General features: G+C 44.2%; 1 protein-coding gene and 1 long non-coding RNA gene across 2 annotated transcripts; both read left to right on the forward strand.

Moving 5' to 3' along the window:
* Positions 1–210: 210 nt before the first annotated feature.
* Positions 211–9,170, forward strand: Sox11 (SRY-box transcription factor 11). Its single transcript, XM_004656883.2, has one exon. The coding sequence runs from the start codon at positions 280–282 to the stop codon at positions 1,621–1,623; it is 1,344 nt and encodes a 447-aa protein (XP_004656940.2). The 5' UTR covers positions 211–279; the 3' UTR covers positions 1,624–9,170.
* A 6,147-nt stretch (positions 9,171–15,317) lies between these two features.
* On the forward strand, positions 15,318–20,138 carry LOC123458506. The gene is made up of 3 exons (XR_006635694.1): positions 15,318–15,417; positions 18,406–18,550; positions 19,542–20,138. It is a non-coding gene; the product is annotated as an uncharacterized LOC123458506 (long non-coding RNA).
* Positions 20,139–20,391: the final 253 nt, after the last annotated feature.

A 20,391-nucleotide genomic window follows, 5' to 3' on the forward strand; every position in this document is an offset into this window, starting at 1 on the left:
CAAGAGGGAGAGAGACAAGGGTCCTGGGCTACCTCGGCCGTCGCCACCACCTCTCCCGTCGCGGCCACAGCTCCTAGCGCGCGGGCGGCGGTTGCTGCCGCATCCGCCCAGCAGCTGTGTGCAGCCTGGAAGGGGGGACGGGGGGGAGGGGGGAGCCGCGGACGCGGGGTGCGGAGGACTTTGCAACTTGCTCGGGAAGGTGGAGGGGTGGGAGGGGGAGGGGGACCTCCGCAAGAGACCCAGCGGCCCGGGTTGGAGAGCCCAGCCCCGCAGCGGATCATGGTGCAGCAGGCGGAGAGCTTGGAAGCGGAAAGCAACCTGCCCCGGGAGGCGCTGGACACGGAGGAGGGAGAATTCATGGCTTGCAGCCCGGTGGCCCTGGATGAGAGCGACCCAGACTGGTGCAAGACGGCGTCCGGCCACATCAAGCGGCCGATGAACGCGTTCATGGTATGGTCCAAGATCGAGCGCAGGAAGATCATGGAGCAGTCTCCGGACATGCATAACGCGGAGATCTCCAAGCGATTGGGCAAGCGGTGGAAAATGCTGAAAGACAGCGAGAAGATCCCGTTCATCCGGGAGGCGGAGCGGCTACGGCTGAAGCACATGGCCGACTATCCCGACTACAAGTATCGGCCCCGGAAAAAGCCCAAAATGGACCCCTCAGCCAAGCCCAGCGCGAGCCAGAGCCCGGAGAAGAGCGCGGCGGGCGCGGGCGGCGGTGCGGGCGCGGGCGGCGGCGCGGGCGGCGCCAAGACCTCCAAGAGCTCCAGCAAGAAGTGCGGCAAGCTCAAGGCCCCCGCGGCCGCCGGCGCCAAGGCTGGCGCGGGCAAGGCGACCCAGGCGGCGGACTTCGGCGGCGCGGCGGACGACTACGCGCTCGGCAGCCTGCGCGTGAGTGGCGCGGGCGGCAGCGGCGCGGGCAAGACGGTCAAGTGCGTGTTCGTGGACGAGGACGACGACGACGAGGATGACGACGACGAACTGCAGCTGCGGATCAAGCAGGAGGTAGACGACGACGACGATGAGCCGCCGCACCAGCAGCTCCTGCAGCCGCCGGGGCAGCCGCAGCCGCAGCCTCCGCAGCTGCTGAGACGCTACAACGTCGCCAAAGTCCCCGCCAGCCCCACGCTGAGCAGCGCGGCCGAGTCCCCCGAGGGGGCGAGCCTGTACGACGAGGTGAGGGCCGGCGCCACCTCGGGCTCGGGCGGCGGCAGCCGCCTCTACTACAGCTTCAAGAACATCACCAAGCAGCACCCGCCGCCGCTCGCGCAGCCCGCGCTCTCGCCCGCGTCCTCGCGCTCGGTCTCCACCTCGTCCTCCTCCAGCAGCGGCAGCAGCAGCAGCAGCAGCAGCGGCAGCGAGGACGCCGACGACCTGATGTTCGACCTGAGCTTGAATTTCTCCCAAAGCGCGCACAGCGCCAGCGAGCAGCAGCTGGGGGGCGGCGCGGCGGCCGGGAACCTGTCCCTGTCGCTGGTGGATAAGGATTTGGATTCGTTCAGCGAGGGCAGCCTGGGCTCCCACTTCGAGTTTCCCGACTACTGCACTCCGGAGCTGAGTGAGATGATCGCCGGGGACTGGCTGGAGGCGAACTTCTCCGACCTGGTGTTCACGTATTGAAAGCCGTGCCCGGCCCCTGGCTCTTTTCTCTGCGCGGGTGCAGAGCAGGGCTCCTTGGGAGGAGACCATGATGGTCAAGATGATGAAGGTGTTGATGGTGGTGGTGGTGGTGGTGATGGTGGTGGTGGTGGTGATGGTGGTGGTGGTGGTGGTTAGGGTAGAGGGGAGAGAACAAGATGCTGATGATGTTGATAAAATGTGACGCAAAGAAATTGGAAACGATGATGAAATTTTTTTCGTGGAGTTAAAGTGAAATGAGTAGTTTTAAATTTTTTTCCTGTCCTTTTTTGTCTTCCCCTCCCCCTTCCCTTCCTTTATTGTGTCTCAAGGTAGTGCACACTTAGTCTGGAGTTGTGATTTCCCCCCCAAATGTGTTTTTGTAATTACTATTTCTTTTTCCTGAAATTCGTGATTGCAACAAAGGCGGAGGGGACCGGGCGGGGGAGGGGAGGGAGGACCCGCTCCGGAAGGCGCTGTTTGAAGCTTGTCTTTCTTTGAAGTCTGGAAGACGTCTGCAGAGGACCCTTGTGGCAGCACAACTGTTAACTCTAGGGAGTTGGTGATTTTTTTTTTCTTAAGAGATCTTAAAGAACTGGCGATTTTAAAAACAAAGAAGGGACCATTGCAACTTTTTTTAATTTTACCTTATTTTTTTGGAGGGAGAAAACTGATGTCTTCTATGCATCCGATTCTTAACAAAACTGCAGGGAGCTTGAAAAAATGCAGACTGTACAAACGCTTACAAAAAAAACTGTGAACTGACTTAAGATCAGAGTTTACTTTTCAGATCAAATTGTTTATGGTTTTACAAATGTGATTTCTACTTGCCAACTTTTTTTTTTGTAACTTGTTCCCTTATACCTCCTTGATTGAATACCAGACAGCCTAGACCTCAGTACAAAAGGTATTGAAACATTTTTGATACATAACAGACCTCAGTCTTTTTTAAAAATTAATATATTTTCAGGCGTATTTTTGTACAGTGAAAAGGGAACATTCTTGCTGTGTTTTTTCAGTAAGACTTTCAGGCACTTCTTCCCTTTTGATTTATTTTTTTTTCCTTTTTTTTAAGCATGCAAGTATGTTGGTACGTTATGTCCTGGTTTAAAAAGGATTAAAAATTTAAAAATAATCCTTGCATCTAAAGGCCTTGTGGTTTAAAAAAAAAGCAAACTTTTTTGTACAGCTATAGTAGAGATTTGTTCAATATTTGTAGGTAAAGATTTATTGAAAATGGTGATATAGACCTCAGAGCTGTTATCCTAGTTTAAAGATTGTATATGTACTGTATCATAGTAGGACTTTATGTATCTCATACGCTGTGATATGTGGTTGGGGCCCCAGATGGAAGGTTTGAAACTGGATTCTCGATTTTTAGCAAAACAAAAAAAAGGCACATAGTTTTAAAAGTTTCTCATTTTGTGCAATATAATCTAAATAAAATACAGACCATCTGCAGATTTACTAGCAAATGGTGGCAAAGCAGACTCAATGCACTGTCAACATCATTGCCTGGTGGTTTTATTTTTTTTTATTGTTTTTTAAATTTTTTTTGTGTGTGTGCTGGAAGTCTGTATCTTGACAATTTTAATAAATCAGCTGGAACTGATAGCCGCTCGCGTGACCCCTAGTCTCTCTGGAAGTCAAACTGGAGGCCCTGTTTCAGCGCGTTCCGTGGTGGTGAGGTTGTTGTGTGCGCGGATGAGGGTGTTGGAAGCGATTTCTGCATTTAGAGACATTAGGTTGCAAGTGTTCATTTGGCAGGCAGATTTCTTTTTCCGCTTCCTCCCGCTAGTTGTGAAAGACCAGGGAAAAACATTCTCTGCCTCCCCCCCCACTCCCCCGTTTCCTTCTCACCTCCTCCCTCTTCCATCCCGGAGGGTTGGTGGAGCTGCCAGGGAGGGGCCGTGGCGAGGGGACCAGACTGCCTGCCCTGGCAGTCTGGGGCTGCGCCCGCGGGGCGTATAATTTCTTCGCGCGGGTCCGCGGACCGGTGGTGTGTCGTGGTGACAGTGCCCTGGGGTAGGGAGCTCTTGGGATGCTCAGATGCCCGCCGCTCCCATTCCGAGGGAGGAGACGGACGTTTCTTGTTTTGAATTTTTTTTTTTTTTCTTTACGCGGCTTCACTGCGTGTGCGCAGAGGTAGATGCTTACAGGAGAACGCCACCACAGTTCTTGACCTGTAGCGGCGACGCGGGAGAGAAGTCCGTGTGGGTCTCCCGGGACCGTGCGTATCTGGGAGAGCCGGGTTCCCTCCGAGGGGTGGGAGCGGCTGCTTGCCGCTGGAGGGACATGGTACCATATGACGCGAGCTGCTCCCTTCGCGGTGAAAGTGCAGTCTTAGCCTCGGGTGGACATGCGTGAGCGAAAGGAGCTCCTGGACCACGGCTGTGACCTAGAGCTCTAAGGGCAGAGACTCGGAACCCCACCCGGGGCATCTTGCCCTTCGGCCGCATGCGCCAGGTTGCCTCCCCACTGCAATCCTGTGGGCGCGTGGAGACTCCCGTCCTAGTGCAGGCAGTCGTGGGGCGGGAGGAAGAAATCAAACCCCAGGAGGAGGCGCGTCTTCGACGCCTGGTGGCCGCCGGAAAGGTGGCCAGGCACCTTGGCGACCTTCCAAGTGCCTCCTTGGGGCTCGGGCGTGACCCATCGCGAGTGATCTCTGAGCTCGGGGGATAGGTTATCCAGCCAGTTCATCTCTCATCCAAGTCCCTTTTCCATCCTAGCCCGGTCCTCTCGACCAGGGAACAGCCGATCCGACCCCCTTCACCGCCTCCTTCCTGGGGGCCGCGCAGAGGGAGGCTGGGAGACGGCGCCAGGGCCCGGTGGGGCCCAGCGCGCCAGTCGCGAGCTCAACTCCACCGAGCTGGTGCGCCTGCAATCGAGGAGCTTCCCAGGGGCTAATTGAAACTTGGTGCAAAATCAGCCAGGCTCCCTATAACCTCCAGAAATGACGGCCCTAGAGTTGGCCTTCCAGGCTTACTGAGATTTGGCAAGACCAAACGGAGGCGTCTGCACGGTAACCGGAGCCGCTAGGCCCGAGGGGCCCCAGCTGCCTCCCCGCCCACTCCTCTGCGCGCTGGCCAGCCCTCCCCCTACGCCAGCCTCTCCCCGCCTCCATCCCAGCCCGCGAGCCGGGTCTGCAGATGGACAGGTTTCTTCTTTGTGGCTTTTCCTTTCCAAGGACCGTCCGATTGCAGCGGTTGGCTCGAGAAAAGAAAGGCTGATGGTGTTAGCAAGGTTCTCTGTGAAGAAGTGGATTTTTGCAGTTGTTTACCTTATTCCTACCCCTCCCCGCCAGCGGCTTACAGATGTAGGCTTTGACGGGACGTTTATTTTAGCCACGGTTAATTCGACCAGCGGTTTACAATTGACACTTTTCTCTGTGCTGGTGATATTACGTGGCCGCCCTCTGCTGCGGTTTCTAAACTTATTGAAAAGGCAAACCCATTTATGAGGCTGATGATTCTATGTATCTTGAGATCTTAAAATTTGCATGTGTACCATGTTTAAATTGTAGATGAATCCTGGCCATTTTTCTGTGGTGAGTTTTAAATCAATTAGAAATGCTTGAAATTTGGCCTCAGAGTGGCAACATAGGCGTGATTTTCTTTTTTTATTTAAGCTATGTGGCCGAGTTTCTTAAAAGAAAAACAAGGGACAATAGTTGGTTGGAGGTTAAAAGAAAAAAAAAAAAAACTGTTAGAACTCAGGACTGTCGCTCGAAAGCGCTTTTAATACTATTTAAAGGTGTTTAGATGGATGCATTGAGGAAACCACCCCCAGTGAAATCTTTTATTGAATGTCTAAAACATAATCACAAGGTATTCTTGCCACTGGATAGGCTTCAATAAAAGTTAAATTGCATTTTTTTGTCTCCTAATGAAGTCCTATTCTTAACTGAGCATTACCAGTATCTCAAGATGGTAACGTGGGGGTGGGCGTGGGCGTTGTGTTCTAGGCAGTCTAGCCAGTGGGTACCCTGCTCTATAGAACTAGTTCACAGACTGCAGATTGGCAAGATTTCCATCTTAAAAAATTTTTTTGAACCAGCTTCTCTTATTAATTCAGCTGTAGAAATAATCTCCAGTTCTTACCCTCTGATACGCATCCTTTTTTATTAAAAAGAGATAATGCGAATAAAAGGCAGTGTACTTAAATTGTGCTTTGGAAATACTATGTGTGTAATGAATGGCTATGGTCACTGGGCAAATTATTTGTAGAATGATGATCCTTTAGCTAGAAAAAAAAAATAGTCATTGCAGCTCTTTTGGGCCAACATGGTTCTTTTTAATGTTAATGGAGGGGAAGTGACTTAAATATGCATGCGAGTAGCCCTCAGGATGATTTAGCTGTTTTGAAAGAGACAAATTCAAAGGCAAGACCTACATTTTTCCTCTTCTGGGGAATTAAACTACAGTCATCTTGATAAGTGGTATGGTGTAAGAAATGGGCATTTGCTATTCACCTCAATTTACAAATGAGCTCTGCCCAAGGAATCCTGGAAAATGCGCAAATAAATTGCTCAATTTTTAAGTAGTCATTCAATATAAATATTAGATCACTCTTAACTTTTTTATTCTCTGATATGACTGATGTGTATATTCTTACTTTTTCTTCTAATGGGCATATGTATCTTTGTGGACACTTTGAAGAGAGGTTTTCTTAAACTCTCCCATTTCTAGAATCTTTATACTCTTTTTCCTGCGAGGTCCTCTGCTTTTAACAGATTTCTGAGGCAACTATATTTGTGCTTTTTTCTTATGTAGGAAGACCAGCGAAACTAGTTTACTGAGTTGTCGATTTTATCAGTAGATAAGAAACTTTCTTTATTGCAGTTTCAGGGAAGCTTTTTTCAGGATATTTCTCAGTTATTCTAAGGGCCAAATTTTATAAAAATTTACATTAGGAATGTCAGTTTCAACTACCCTTTGTATAGCCTATGGCCTGTGAGGATAACAGTGAGCCTTATGTGTCCTCCTGACAGGAATTCACAAGTTCCCAAAGTAACCGTCTCCATGTAATGACTCTTGACATGCTTTTCTGAGAGTTGGCTTATTTTAATTATTGATTCTTTCTCACTGTCCATTCTAGTTGATTTGTTCTACCACATCCCTTTTGATTTGCTGATTTAAAACACAAAAACAAAACAATTCTGCTCCAATAGAACTCAGGTTTTTGGTTTTTTTTTTGTGTGTGTGCGTGTGTGTATGTATGTGTGTGAAACTGATGTTTTAAACCACAATAAAACTTAAACAAAATTGATAAAGCCAAGCTTGCTTCCATTTCACTTAATGCTGACTTTTTTTCTTGATGCCTAACTTCATTTTTTTTCTCATGGTCTTATTTTTCACACTACCTAGATTAGCTGCCTGATTAGTTTTATCTATTCCATGTGGATGCAGTGAGTTTATAAGAGAATTTCACAAACAAGTAGTTTTTTAGTGAACTTAAACAGAATTTTAAAGGAGACCTATTTTTGTACTCAATAAAAGCACAAAAGTGCAGAAAGTATAACATGGCGTACAAAGGGAAACACGTCCATAACGTCCCATGTATAAAAGTAATAATTTTCTTGGGTAGCGATATTCTTTCAAGACCCAGTGCCTCGGCCCGTGCACAGATAGGATGGTTTTAACGATCTGGGAACTTCTGGTTGCCTTCAGATGCAGACAGACTTCTCCACGGAGCCACAGAGAGCAATAGGCAGGGGTTCAGATGTGGCTTCTTCCCAGGAGCAGTTGGCAACCGTAACAACCTGGATGTGCGTATGTGGAGGCTCCAGTCTTACTGTTTGATCAAACTTCTTTCATGTAGTCACATCGACTTGATTTTCCCTTCTGTGAAAAATGACAAAATAAAGCAATATGACAGGTTTGAAAATGTATTAAAAAATAGAATTTCCTCCAGAGTCCTCAACGACATTTTTTTAATGTGATGCTTATTTTACTAGACACATTACAGCGCCCTTTCCAAAAAACAATGACTGGAAATAATAAAAGTATCCCATAGAAAGAATTTTGATCAAACAGATATTGACAAAGGGCTCTCCATCCCATTTTTCTTCACCCAGCTTATGTTAAAAACAGTTTGCCTCATCCCTTGAATCACACAGGGAGAAACTTTACATACCATTGTCATGGATTTCCACCTTGTCTACTTTTGCTCTTGTACATATGTTGTGGGTTTAAGAGTCTTTTGCATTTGTTCTGTGACACCTTTGTTCAAATGGACTGTTTTAAATGGAGGCCTGTTTCTCAGGTGGGGACTACCTAGTGGCCATGGCATCCCATAGTTCTTTGTGCCAGCCACCAGGACTGAGCCACCTGAAGTCTGAGAACAGTTTTCAGCATGACACTGTTAACTAATGTACTTTCCAAGGCCACATGAAACTTAACTTTCATAGCCACTCCAGGTTTTTGGAGTGGAAAAGCTAAAAAGCCCTTTTTGTTTAGAAGTCTGAGTGGGTTGTGGGGGGACCTTTTATAGAGTTTGCATGCCAGCGCAGGACCTGTTGCTGTCACACAGAGAGAGGGAGAAGCTACCTGAGGCAGTGCGCTGAGGATGAAGTGTTTGATAGCACTGGGGGGAAAGAAAAATGCATGGCAAAGTCGTGTCTTCTGGTAGACTATCTAGCATGCAGAGTTTAGTGTGTTAAAACAGTGTATGACATTGCTGTATCAAAGTTGTAAAATTAAGCATTATTTATTGAAAACTATGTATTTTTTTGTAAAAATCTGATCACATAGAGAGTATCAGTGGCTTGTGCTTGTGCTTCAATCGAACCAGCTTCCTGACGCCCTCCTTGGTATGCAGTGTTAACGCTCAGGGTTGAAAACTAGTACACTCCAATGTCTCTTGCAAGAGTTTTTCACAGAGGAATACATTTGTTCAAAAGACTCTAATAAAGTTGTGTGATCAATCTCCACATGTGTTTTTTTCTTAATGTGACTTTTTATATTTTTTCCAGTTTAGCATTGGATAACTACTGTGTGACTCCTAAAGTATTGTCTAAAAGCTGATGTTAAGGACAGGCTTCAAAGTCCTGGTGTCTCAGCGCCCAACCCTATCCGCAGCCTGGGCAGGACTGGGACCCTCAGGAAGTGATGCTCTGGGCAGGCTGCCTAGCTGCCCACAGGAGAATAAGCATGGTGATCGTGTCTTGGTATTTTTATCTGGCCAATAGGGTGAGTAAAAGCATAGGTGAAGAATAGAGGGGTAGATTAACCTGTTTGTCAGAAATGTATGAAGTAGAAGATGAAGGAAAATTATCAGGGGCAGTTGCTGCTGTTGAAGTCAATGCCAGCAAACTCCACTCCTCCATGTTTTTTTTATTTTTATTTTTTTTGTATCTGGTTCTGTTTTCCCTCTATAAACAATTTATGGTGTAAATGTATTTTGACATAGAAATCATTCTGTATTGAGATTCTTGATATCAAATGCTTTTATGAAAGCCTGCAAGTGATCCTTGGACTTATTATCAGATTTTTTTAAAGATGTGTTTACATGGTGAGTGTTTGTTGCATATTAAATTTGCTTTTGTAGAACTGTTTGTGTGTATTGTCACAAATCTCATAGTACACCGCTCACACCCACTCTCAGGTTCTTGGTCGTTCAGATTCCTGCTACCAACCAAAGAACAAATGCCAGATCATTGTGTGGCAACTAATTGTTTTAGGAAATAGTTTTACCACATTGTTGAATATCTTTGCATCTTTCACTTTGGTAGGTTCTGATTATTTGGGAGGAAACAAAAAAATAGTCCCTGTGTAAGTTTCATGGATTAAAAGAAGTTCCTTGGGATTAACACAACAAAAGATATTCAGTGTGTTGTCAAGACCTTATGGTGGTCAATTCTTGATTGGCTTTTTACTGACAAGGGCTTTTCTTAAGGTATAATGGGGAAAAAATGATAAATTTATTGGCCTTTCTGGTTTAAAATGGTACTGGTTGTTTTTTAAATTATTTTTCTAAGAAAACATTTTAAATATGAAAGCAGTCACCTCTCCCAGCAAATCTGGAAATGAAAGAAAGGAAAGGCACTGATTGCCTATCAAGCCATGTAAGTCCTCTCTTTTCTCACATACCCACTACACTCTCATTGAACTTGATGATCATATTGCTGTCACAAAACCACCAGTTAGTTCTACTGGAAAGTAAATAGTTTCATGAAATGAATAGCTTGGTGAAGCCAAGGTAATGAAGCCTAATTTTGACATTGGTCAAAGCACATATTTCACTAAAAATGTTGCTCCTTTTGATAATCAGGGAAATGGCAATGGGAGGAAGCCTGTGGCCAGCAGATTTGCTCTGTCATACTTTGTAATGTCAGGATTGAGTTGCAGAGCTGTAAATTTTGTGACACAAAGCTGGATGGAACTGCAAGGGATATAAAAGGGAAGTCAAGGTAGCTCCTCTTTCTAGGAAACAGCCACAGGCAGGCTTTCTGCCTAAGTTAGATACTTTACCACTCATGTACTCCGTACTGAAGGATTTCACACCCTCCCAGTTCTTACTGGACAAAGGCTCTACCAGGGGCTCTGGAGGGAGGCTGGCTTGCTGCCTGACACTTCTGTCTATCTCAATAACTGGGCTTTTCTGTGTTCCAGAGATGGAACTAAGAACACACATGCAGACATCAAAATAAAAGAGATTGATCGAGATGGGGAGGGGATATGATGGAGAATGGAATTTCAAAGGGGAAAGTGGGGGGGGGTGAGGGAGAGTATTACCATGGGATACTTTTTATAATCATGGAAAATGTTAATAAAAATTGAGAAAAAAAAAAAAAAAGAACACACATGCAGGCCTGGTTCTTTTTTGGCCAAGACAAAGCTGAGAGGCCTGGGGAGAAAATGAAGACTCAGGCAGCCACTGCAACTTGAAATGCTGGGTTCAGAAATGGAGGGAAACCTGGAATGTAGAGAAATAATTAGGATACTTCTTGTGAGGTCATGGGAATGAGGTCAGAGCCTTAGGGTCCCTGTTACCCTCCTATCCCTTCAGCAGGGCCAGGGGATAGATATTCCCATAAATCTTACTTCTGATTTGCATGACAATAACCTCCCCCCCCTCCAAATCACTGTGTCATATCACATTGCAAAACTCGGAGTTTACAATAGTGATGCTAACTCATCAGGAGAAAAATCCTTAAATTGGGTTCATTGTGGTATATTTAAGAAGGCAGAAGAGTGTGAAGTTAGGTATTACATCTTTCTCCCCCACATTCTAAATGGAACTAAGATGCTCTGGGAGAATCACTTTTGCCCAAATCCTCTTCACTGAGGAATATTTTCTAAATGCAAGTATTTTTGGAACAAGTTCTAGCAAGCATTGCTGACAGAAAACACCTGACGAAGAGCAGCTTGTGGGAAAATGGTTTATTTTGGCTTACAGACTTCAGAGGAAGCTCCATGATGGCAGGGGAAAATGATAGCATGAGAAGAGGGTGGACATCACCTCTTGGCCAAAATTAGATGGACAACAGCAACAGGAGAGTGTGCCAACACTGGTAAGGGGAAACTAGCTAAATACCCGTAAGCCTGCCCCCAACAATACGCTGTTTCCAGGAGTCATTAATTCCTAAATCTCCATCAGCACCTAGTATTCAGAACACCTAAGTTTATGGGGACACCTGAATCAAACCAAAACAGGAAGTGTAGCCTGAATTATTTGACACCTTTTGGAGCCAGTCCTCACTGACAGGTGCCCAGAAACTTCTCATAGCAGTAGGAAGGGCAGGGAGAAGATGGACAGAGAGCTACATGGGTTAAAGTGGATAGGAGAAAGATAAAAGATGTCGGGGCATGATATTTGTTGTGTGTGGACTAAGGGAAAGAGAGGAAGTGACTAGGAAAAAGAAATAGTATAGTCTGTCTATCTGATACCATAAGAATTGAGAAGTAGATGGTAAAGGGCTGTTTGGGAGATGAGATGATGACACAACCACATCAGTGTCTCCATGTTCTCATGATTAAAGAAGATACAGCCTGGATTAGCTCCATTCTCATTGCTAGGACAAAATACCTGCAGAGCAACTTATGGAAGGAAAGTAGTTTCATTTGCCTACAGTTCCAGAGGGTAGAGTCCATCATGGCAGGGAAAACTTGGCAGGAATAGGAAGCCAGTTTTGCATCATCATATTATCAGGGAAGAGAGAGAGAGAGAAAGACCAGGCTATAACACTTCAAGGCTCACCCCCGTGATACAGTTCCTTTCACCAAGGTGCCACCTCTTAAACATTATACAACCTTCCCAGAGAACCTCACTCTGTCAAGGACCAAATATTCAAACACATGAGTCTATGGGAGGCATTATATTCATACCACTCCACAAGTCCTGAAGAAAGTTGGCTGTCCCTCTGTGTTTCCCTCAATGCCCTTGAGGCTGGTCTGAATGTAACAAGGTCTGCCCGACCCTTGATGACTGTGAAGTTACCTACCATCCCAGGGCTGCAGGACAGACAGGAATCCCACAGCCTTGGCAGCCAAATCACCTCAATCCAAACAAACTGACCTGGTGCCTTAGTTCTGAACACTTTCCAGCCAGGAGGACTCTGCACATGTACACATGATCTTCTAGCTGAGGGCTGTCCTGGAACTTCTACAGGAGTCTCTGAGGGACAGTGAAGTCCACACCCTCACAGAACTCTGCCAGTGGTTTCACCTTGCTATGAAGCATGTGTGAAAGCTTTCAGGACTCATGGATCAGCACCTGAAGCCTATGTCCAGAACCCACTCAATGGACATGAAGTGCAAGGTACAATAGGATCCTCATCCCATACCTAGGTGGCAGGGAAACCTGATGTAGGGAAGGAGCTCTTTCTATAAGGAAAGAGCCAGGCATCCCTGATTTCCTCCTTCCTCCCTGGATTTTCCTTCTGGATGGAGGGCAAAGGTGAACTATACATAACTTAATAATTTGGCAGGTACAACACCCCTCCTCCCCACGAATAGCACATGTTTTCTTCCTACTCAGTGACACATGAAGGAGGCCATTCTCCTGGGTAAAAGAAATAGAATGGAGCTCTAAAAACACACAGAGGAAAGGGTCAGATGGCAGCACCTCAGGACCAGGACAGGAACTATCAGTCCTGAATCACAGCAACCATTCCTGAAGCTCTCTGGTTAAAGGCAGGCTCAGCACCAAGACTGATTCACCACCTCCCAATATCAGGGAGTCATGTCTATGTGGAAGTGTATAAAAAGTAGAGTCAGAAATCATTTTAAATATACTGTTACTTTTACAATCATCCAGTCACATCCAAAATGCTAATAACTGTTAGCCTGAAACTATTTGTAAGAGATTTCATGGATAGACTGCATAACATTAAGTGTTGAGAAACTGAGTTCTACTGTGGTGATTTTAGTTCTAAAGAGGCTGCCAGCATCCTTTGACTCATCAGAGAGTATTAGTTGAACAAAAGTGCTGTAGTGCTTCATATTGATTTTATGGCTAATGGCAATGAAAAGGTGTGTGTGTGTGTGTGTGTGTGTGTGTGTGTGTGTGTGTGTGTATTGCTATAGAGTGCATGTGGAGGTCAGAGGACAACTTTTAGGTCTGTCCTCCCTTACCTTCCACCCCATTTCAGGAAGGATCTCCCTCCTTCTCACTGTTGTTTATGGCTGTGCTGATATGCTCCCAGCAAGCTTTGTAGTAATTCTCCTATCTCTGAGCCCCACCACAGTGCCATGCCAAGATCCTTCCAGCCTTTGATGGGCCATCTGGGGTTCAAAATTGGGCATTTAGGCTTGATGACTTTATCCACTGAGCACTTCCCAGCTCAGGTGATTCTTTTTTAGCACTTAATGACTGCATTAATGGTTGTACCTTGATATCATTTTTAAAATAACACATATCAGTAGTGCCTGTTCAAAAGTTCAGCAGATAGATTTGCTCATTGAGACTAGACCAGAGGCTATGTTTATATCAGAGAAGAAATGATGTGTTACACTGTAAAGGGTAGTTGGTGAGCTCTGGAACAATGACCTCCCTTCCTGGTGAATCAGCAGCCTGGCCATGGAGGCATAAGAAACTTGCTTTCTTCTCTGGTCTTTCATGTTATTATGAATTACCCAATGGCCTCAGTAGATCCTACCTGAGGTTTCTTTCAGCCTAATGAATAATGCAAGCAGCTGCTAGGCATTTGTAGTAAATGCTGACTTTGCTGGCATTGGGATAAATGCAGGCTTTTGGAACTGCAGGTAATGTAGATAGGCAAAATGAGGAAGACAGAGTGAGCTCTGCACAGAGGATAAATGAACTCTTGCTGAAGCTTTTCGCCTTTATGTCTTTAAGGTATGCAGCTGGGAAGATAGCTCAGTGGCTAAAACACTTGCTGTGCAAGTATGAGTGCCTGAGTTCAGATCTCCAGATTATATGCAAAGAGACAGATGTGGTAGTAGGGGCATTTGTGATCCAAACCCTTCTATAGCAAGGTAGGATACAGGGACAGGAGTAGCCCATCCTGGAAGGTTGTGGACCTACAAGTCTGGAATATTCAGGAGCAAACAACAAAGAGACACCCTGCCTCAGCCAAAGTGGGAGCTGAAAACTGGCATGCATCTCATGTTGACCTCTGACCTTCCACATGAACTATGGCATAATACAGACCCATGTATACATATGCACATAGATATTTAAAAAAACAAAGCCAGAAAGAAAAAAGGAAGGAAGGAAGGAAGGAAGGAAGGAAGGAAGGAAGGAAGGAAGGAAGGAAGGAAGGAAGGAAGGGAAGAAAGGAAAGAAAACCACCAAACCTTCAAGTTGCCAAAACAGCAACGGTATGTGACCACAGGCTGCTTGGTTTGTTGCTTTGGTATTGATCTATAGGTTTGAAGCTCTGAGAGTGCCATAGTAATGAGCAGGAATGATGACATCCGAAAGCAGTGAATTCTCAAACTCAAATTTGACATATTTGACTAATTTTTATTTGGATACTGTTATTTTCATTGACAAACTCTTCAGCTGAGACAGCATACACAGACTCCAATGTTAATCTAGATATTAGAACTTCATGAAATACAAGTCTAGTTTCCAGACATCATAATCAAGCAGACTTCTGGGCCCACTTCCCTCAGTAGCCACCCAGAGTGTTTGGAACAAGGCCTCACATCTCTGTTCTTAATCAGCATGACCAGCCTAGTCTCATGCTGCTGGTCACAACTTTTACAACCCAGTGCCCTACATTAGTGAGGAAATCATATAAAAACTAAAATTGTTGTGTCAAAGATATGTTCCATAGTCTATGGAGATGGTTTAGTGGGTAAAGTGCTTCCTGTACAAGCATGAAGAACTGAGTTCAGGTACCTAGTACCCACATAAAAGCTGAGCGAAAGGCCTCATGCCTGTAATCCCAGCACTTAGGGAAGCAAATACAGGAGTGGTGAAGTTGCTTTCATGTTGCTGGAACAAAACACCTGACCAAAAGAAGCTGATGGAACACTACCCTGGACCAGTATGGGATTCTCCCTGAGCAAGTTAGTAGAGGTCACAGCAGATTTCCATATACTTCAGGGGCCTTGTTTAACCATGCAGGAAACTTTGCTTCCAATCTTCCCAAACTGGGAATGCAAGGCAAACTCAAGTTGTTTTTACTTTAATTTTTAGAAATCTTGTTTTGTGATTTTAACTTCCATTTATTGCTTTTTGCAAAATAATCTTTTTTTAATAACCTCTTTTCTGCATTTCTTCAGGGCTCAAGCATGAATGATTTGGTGGTGGACTTGGTCTGAGCACAGTAGTCCACAGCAACTGTGCTTACTGGTTGTGGGGAACTACTCTCCATGACTTCAGGTAAATTAGTTGATTATTAATCTACAGTAATCCAGTGAAAAATGGCTTCTTCTTGCTCCTGTTTAGCAGGCAGAAACTGATTTTTTTTGTGTGAAGGTCATAAAGCTAGTAAATTTCAAAGTTGGGTTTGGGCAGTCCTGTTGGGCTTCTGCCAACATGGTCTCTGAATTTCCCTCTCCTAGCTAGATAGCTGACCTAGAAGAGACCCTTTGGTTACCTACTGCATGCACTTGGGGTCCATCCTTCTCAGCCATAGGCTTTTGACTAGGTTTTCAATATCAGGCATGAATTCCCTCCTATGGAATGGGACTCAAACCCAATCAGAAATGCTATCTGTAGTGGACATTGAATATTTGACACAAACATGTTCCCTTTGAAAGGTATTTCCCACCACACACCCTGCTCCTGCACCTTCTGTTCACTCATATGGAGGGCTGGAGCTTTTGGCTCTTACCAGAATCACCTGTATGACAAACAGATTGCTACAGAGCTAGCTGGTCAGAATGAGGCAGATAATCCAGTGCATGCTAGTTTACCCTCTTTAATAGTTCTGCAGAAACTTTGAAAGTCAGGGGGCTATATCCTTTCGGTCCTCAGAGTAAAACACTAGGCTAAAGTGAAAGCAGATGTCACAAGAAGTTATGCAGGAGAAAGACAACTTGAGCAGATCTAACTAAGCATCCAAGGTGAACCTGAAACCAACTACCTCTGGGCTTCTCACAGAGCCTCCATGTCCTGTTCTTGGTCCACCCAGCTTGGGCTGGTCATGCTGCTGAGAATATCCCAATAAGCCCTGGATACTTACCTCATACCCAGCAGATGTCTCTTTTATACTTAGAGGATAGGTAGCTACCAGTCTTTACTTATGAGATATAATCATATGCTGTACTTACTTATCATTTAGAGTAGTAACTTCAACTAGGCAGTTTACATCAGCCTTGGACCTTGGTTCTTCATCTAGATTGCAAAGTAAAATTCCTGATTTCTTCTAGTAATCTTTCATGATAATTCTTTACCAAATGTGGTAAGAATAAAAAATTAGGGCTGTAGAGATGGTTTAGCAGTTAAGCGCTTGCCTGTGAAGCCTAAGGACCCCGGTTCGAGGCTCAATTCCCCAAGACCCACATTAGTCAGATGTACAAGGGGGCACACGTGTCTGGAGTTCCTTTGCAGCGGCTGGAGGCCCTGGTGTGCCCATTCTCTCTCTGTATGTTGCTGTCAAATAAATAAATATAAATAAACCAAAAAATTAAAAAATTAGGGATCACACAATATAACCAAGCTGTCTTCACATTGTAAATCTAGGGGACAGCTAAAGTCGCTGTGGTAGATGCAGCTTGTCTGTGTGAAACTTTGAAAGTTGGTGGTCCTATTCAATCCTATTTAATCATAAAGACTGGAAGGGGATAAAATGTGAATTACTTTTAAACAGAATCTTCTTACACATATATATGTATCATTTTAAATTTTTTATAAGTATTTTTTACCCACTCATTTTTAAAAGCTTTTATTAAAAAGTTATGTAATTCTCTTCTACTACCTATCCTTCCCTCCCTCCTCTGAAACCCTCTTCCTTCCTACCATTTCTTCTTTTAATTTTAATGCCTTTTTGTCCTTCCTCATTACAATAACATATTGATGGTCACAATATTACACAGATCTTCTGCAGGTAGTTATAGCTGCTGTGGGGTCATCAAAACAACTATCACTTTGTCTAGGACAGAATTCCAAAATGCACCTTCCCACCCTTTGGGTCTTATATTCTTTCTGTCACCTCTTCAACTATGGTCTCTGAGCTTTGGTTAGTATGGTGCTGTCATCTTTTTCTCAGTACTTAGACAAGTTTTGAATCTCCCCAGCCATCACTGCCATCTGAAAATACACTTCTTTAAACAAAAGTGAGAGCAGCACTAATACATGGACATAAACCTAAGTATTTAAAGGACAATTTTGGTGGGTATAATATATCCATGTAGCCAAGCAACAGTAGTAGTTATCCTTCTAAGGATAACCTTCTAAGACATAGGCTTTTTACTAGGTTTTCAATATCAAGCATGAATACCCTCCTGTGGAACGGGCCTCAAATCTGATCAGAAAGAAGTAGTTTGTCATAACAGACATGCCACTATTGTACTAATGGGCACATCTTGCTTAGCAATCCAGTTGCATAGGTTGCAAGGGCCACTGTTTGGTTAAAACATTTGGTTTTTTGTTTGTTTGTTTGTTTTGTTTTATTTTGTTTTCCCACCACAGGCTGGTGCTAGTCAAAAGGGGATATGCTTTCCAGATCACCTCTACCTTGATTTCTGAGAGTCTTGTAACCATAGGACTTGGTGTCTTCAGCAATAGGGTATTACCATCTAATTCTGGTGGGCACCCAGAGCCTTGAAAATGGCCTAATGTTATTTTGGGGGCTTCATAGATCTACATGACCAACAATTCAGTGGGTAGTATTTCACCCCTGGCACTGAAATTTTTCTGTAACAACATATAGTTTCTTAGCATAGCATTATCCAACCATACAGGATACTTCTGCCCAAACTCTCTCCGTTTTATTTAATGTACATATACATATCTTCCTTAATTAGCTAACAAGTAAGTAAGTTTCAATATGACTTATTCATAACATCTTTAGTTTTGATTGGCCCTCCTCCCACCTCATCTCCTCTCCACCCCCTCTCCTAAGTCAACTTAGTCCATTCCACCTCCAGCATTCTACCTTTCTATTTACATATTTACTATACCCTGTCTGTATGCCTTGTCTTCTTCTTTCTTTCCACCATCATGGCCCCTTTCTAGCTTCATGGCCTCTACTATGACTCTTGCTACAACTCACATACAAGTATAAACATTTGAAGCCAGACTATGCATAGGAGAAAAAACATGTGGTGTTTGACTTTCTGAACCTGTCTTACCTCACTTAGTAAAGTTATTTTTTTGTTGTTTAACAAAACTGAACCGTACTATGTCCCCCTCTTACATCCACAGGGATCAGTCCCATCTACAGGAGCCCCTGATAGGGGGCTCACCTGAGAGAGGATGCAGGCATCCCCTTGAATGTGGCCCCAGAGTACTGACAACCACAGACAGCTGTCTGTGTTGTGGGAAGGGCCAGCTTTTGGAGACAACATTGGTGAGCATGGGCTGTGCCCTGCTTCTGTTTGCATGCCCTACTACATGGAATGACTGTTCTCTTTTTCCCAGACTATCTTATCCTTGATAATTCAAGTCTCAGTGAAGCTTCTCTTGAAAGAGGATTAGCAAATCTTATTGTCAGAAAAGAGAGCCAGTCATTTTTATAGTATTTTAAGCTTATTATTATTATTTTTTTTTCCTGAGAGGAGGTAGGTTTTACAAATAGGCTAAGAAAACAAACAGCCATAACTGTATTTCCATGATGGATTGGGGTTCTCTAAGCTTTGTTGTTTTGTTGCTATTACTGTTGGTTATTTTTATTTTGGTTTGTAAAGCCTTCTAATAAACTTCAGGGTGAGAGACATTGTGTAGTGAGTCTTATTATATTTAATGCATTTTAGTAGTTAATTTTTTTAAAAAAACCTGATAAAAGCCAATCATTTAATTTCCTAGATGGAAAAATATTAAAGTATTAACATAGCCGTAAATTTACTGTATCACAGTTAGAAAATTAGTTCTAAATCCATGATGGAGGTGAGAAAGAAGGTAAGAAAATGTGCCAGTTAATCATACAAAGTAAAACTGCTCCTGCTGCCCAGATAATTCTATCTGGACTTCTCTAATTATTCTCCATGAGTCCCAGGAAGCAGCAGGCATCCAGTATTGAGGAACTGTCTCTTCTGAATGTGACTCTTGCTGCTTTTGAAATATTTGGCTTTCCCATTAGCAAGATTCAAACAATGCTGATAAAATATTTACTAGCTATTACTTTTCTTGACCTCGTAGCAGAGTTCACTAATGGACTCAGGCTTCCTAGACTAGAAGCTACGTGTTTAGCGTCTAGACCAGCAGCTTTTGAGCATGCATTTCTGTACTCTTGGAGCTGCAATCTCGTCTTGTGTGAGTTCCAGGATCATGTTCAGAATGGAACTGAATGCATGTCGCATGCTCTGTGACCACATCCTCACCAGCACTACCTGTGGTTAAAGGTAGAAGACAAATTTACAAGAAGTGGACCTTCAGGAAGGCTGCAGAATGAGAGGCAAAGCCAGCACCATGCCAACTAACCCTTCCCTGCAAGCAGTCCTCTGTGGTCGTTTTCCGGGCTGCTGCCTCAGAACTTCATGGAGCATACCGCCTCACTGCATCTCTGACCCACACTAATGGGGCATCTCTGTCTCCACTCACCACTGCTGGGCTGAGATATCTCCTGCACTTCTGATGCCAAGTTCAGGAGAGGTACTTCCCATGGGCTAGGAACTTGGGTTTCTCTTGGTTTTTCCCAGAATGAAGCAGGCTTGGCCCCTCTCTTCTGTGTCTCAGTAATTACAGGGTTGAGTGTTTCCTAAGGGGAGGGCCATGTTGATTCTGGGAAGAGTAAAAGCACTCACAGGCGAATACCACTTATGTGCATCTGTGTTTGTGTGTATGTTTATATGTAAAATTTCCTGCATCAACTTGGAAACACTTCTTTTTGTATTGTCTATAAAGTTAAGATAAGGGCTAGAGAGATGTCTCAACAGTTAAGGCACTTGCCTATGAAGCCAAACGACCCAGGTTCAATTCCCTTGGACCCATGTAAGTCAGATGCACAAGGTGGCACATGCATCTAGTTTGTTTGCAGTGGCTGGAGGCTCTGGTGCACCCATTCTCTTTCTCTCTCTATCTCAACCACTCTCATATATATATATATATATATATATATATATATATATATATATATATATTTATATATTTATATATATATATATATGTATGTATATGTATATGTATATATATGTGTGTGTGTATAGATATAATATAATATTATAATATATAATATACTTATAGAAAGTTAAC

The sequence above is a fragment of the Jaculus jaculus genome, chromosome 2 (assembly GCF_020740685.1).
Source record: "Jaculus jaculus isolate mJacJac1 chromosome 2, mJacJac1.mat.Y.cur, whole genome shotgun sequence".
In the NCBI taxonomy this organism is placed as follows: Eukaryota; Metazoa; Chordata; class Mammalia; order Rodentia; family Dipodidae; genus Jaculus; species Jaculus jaculus.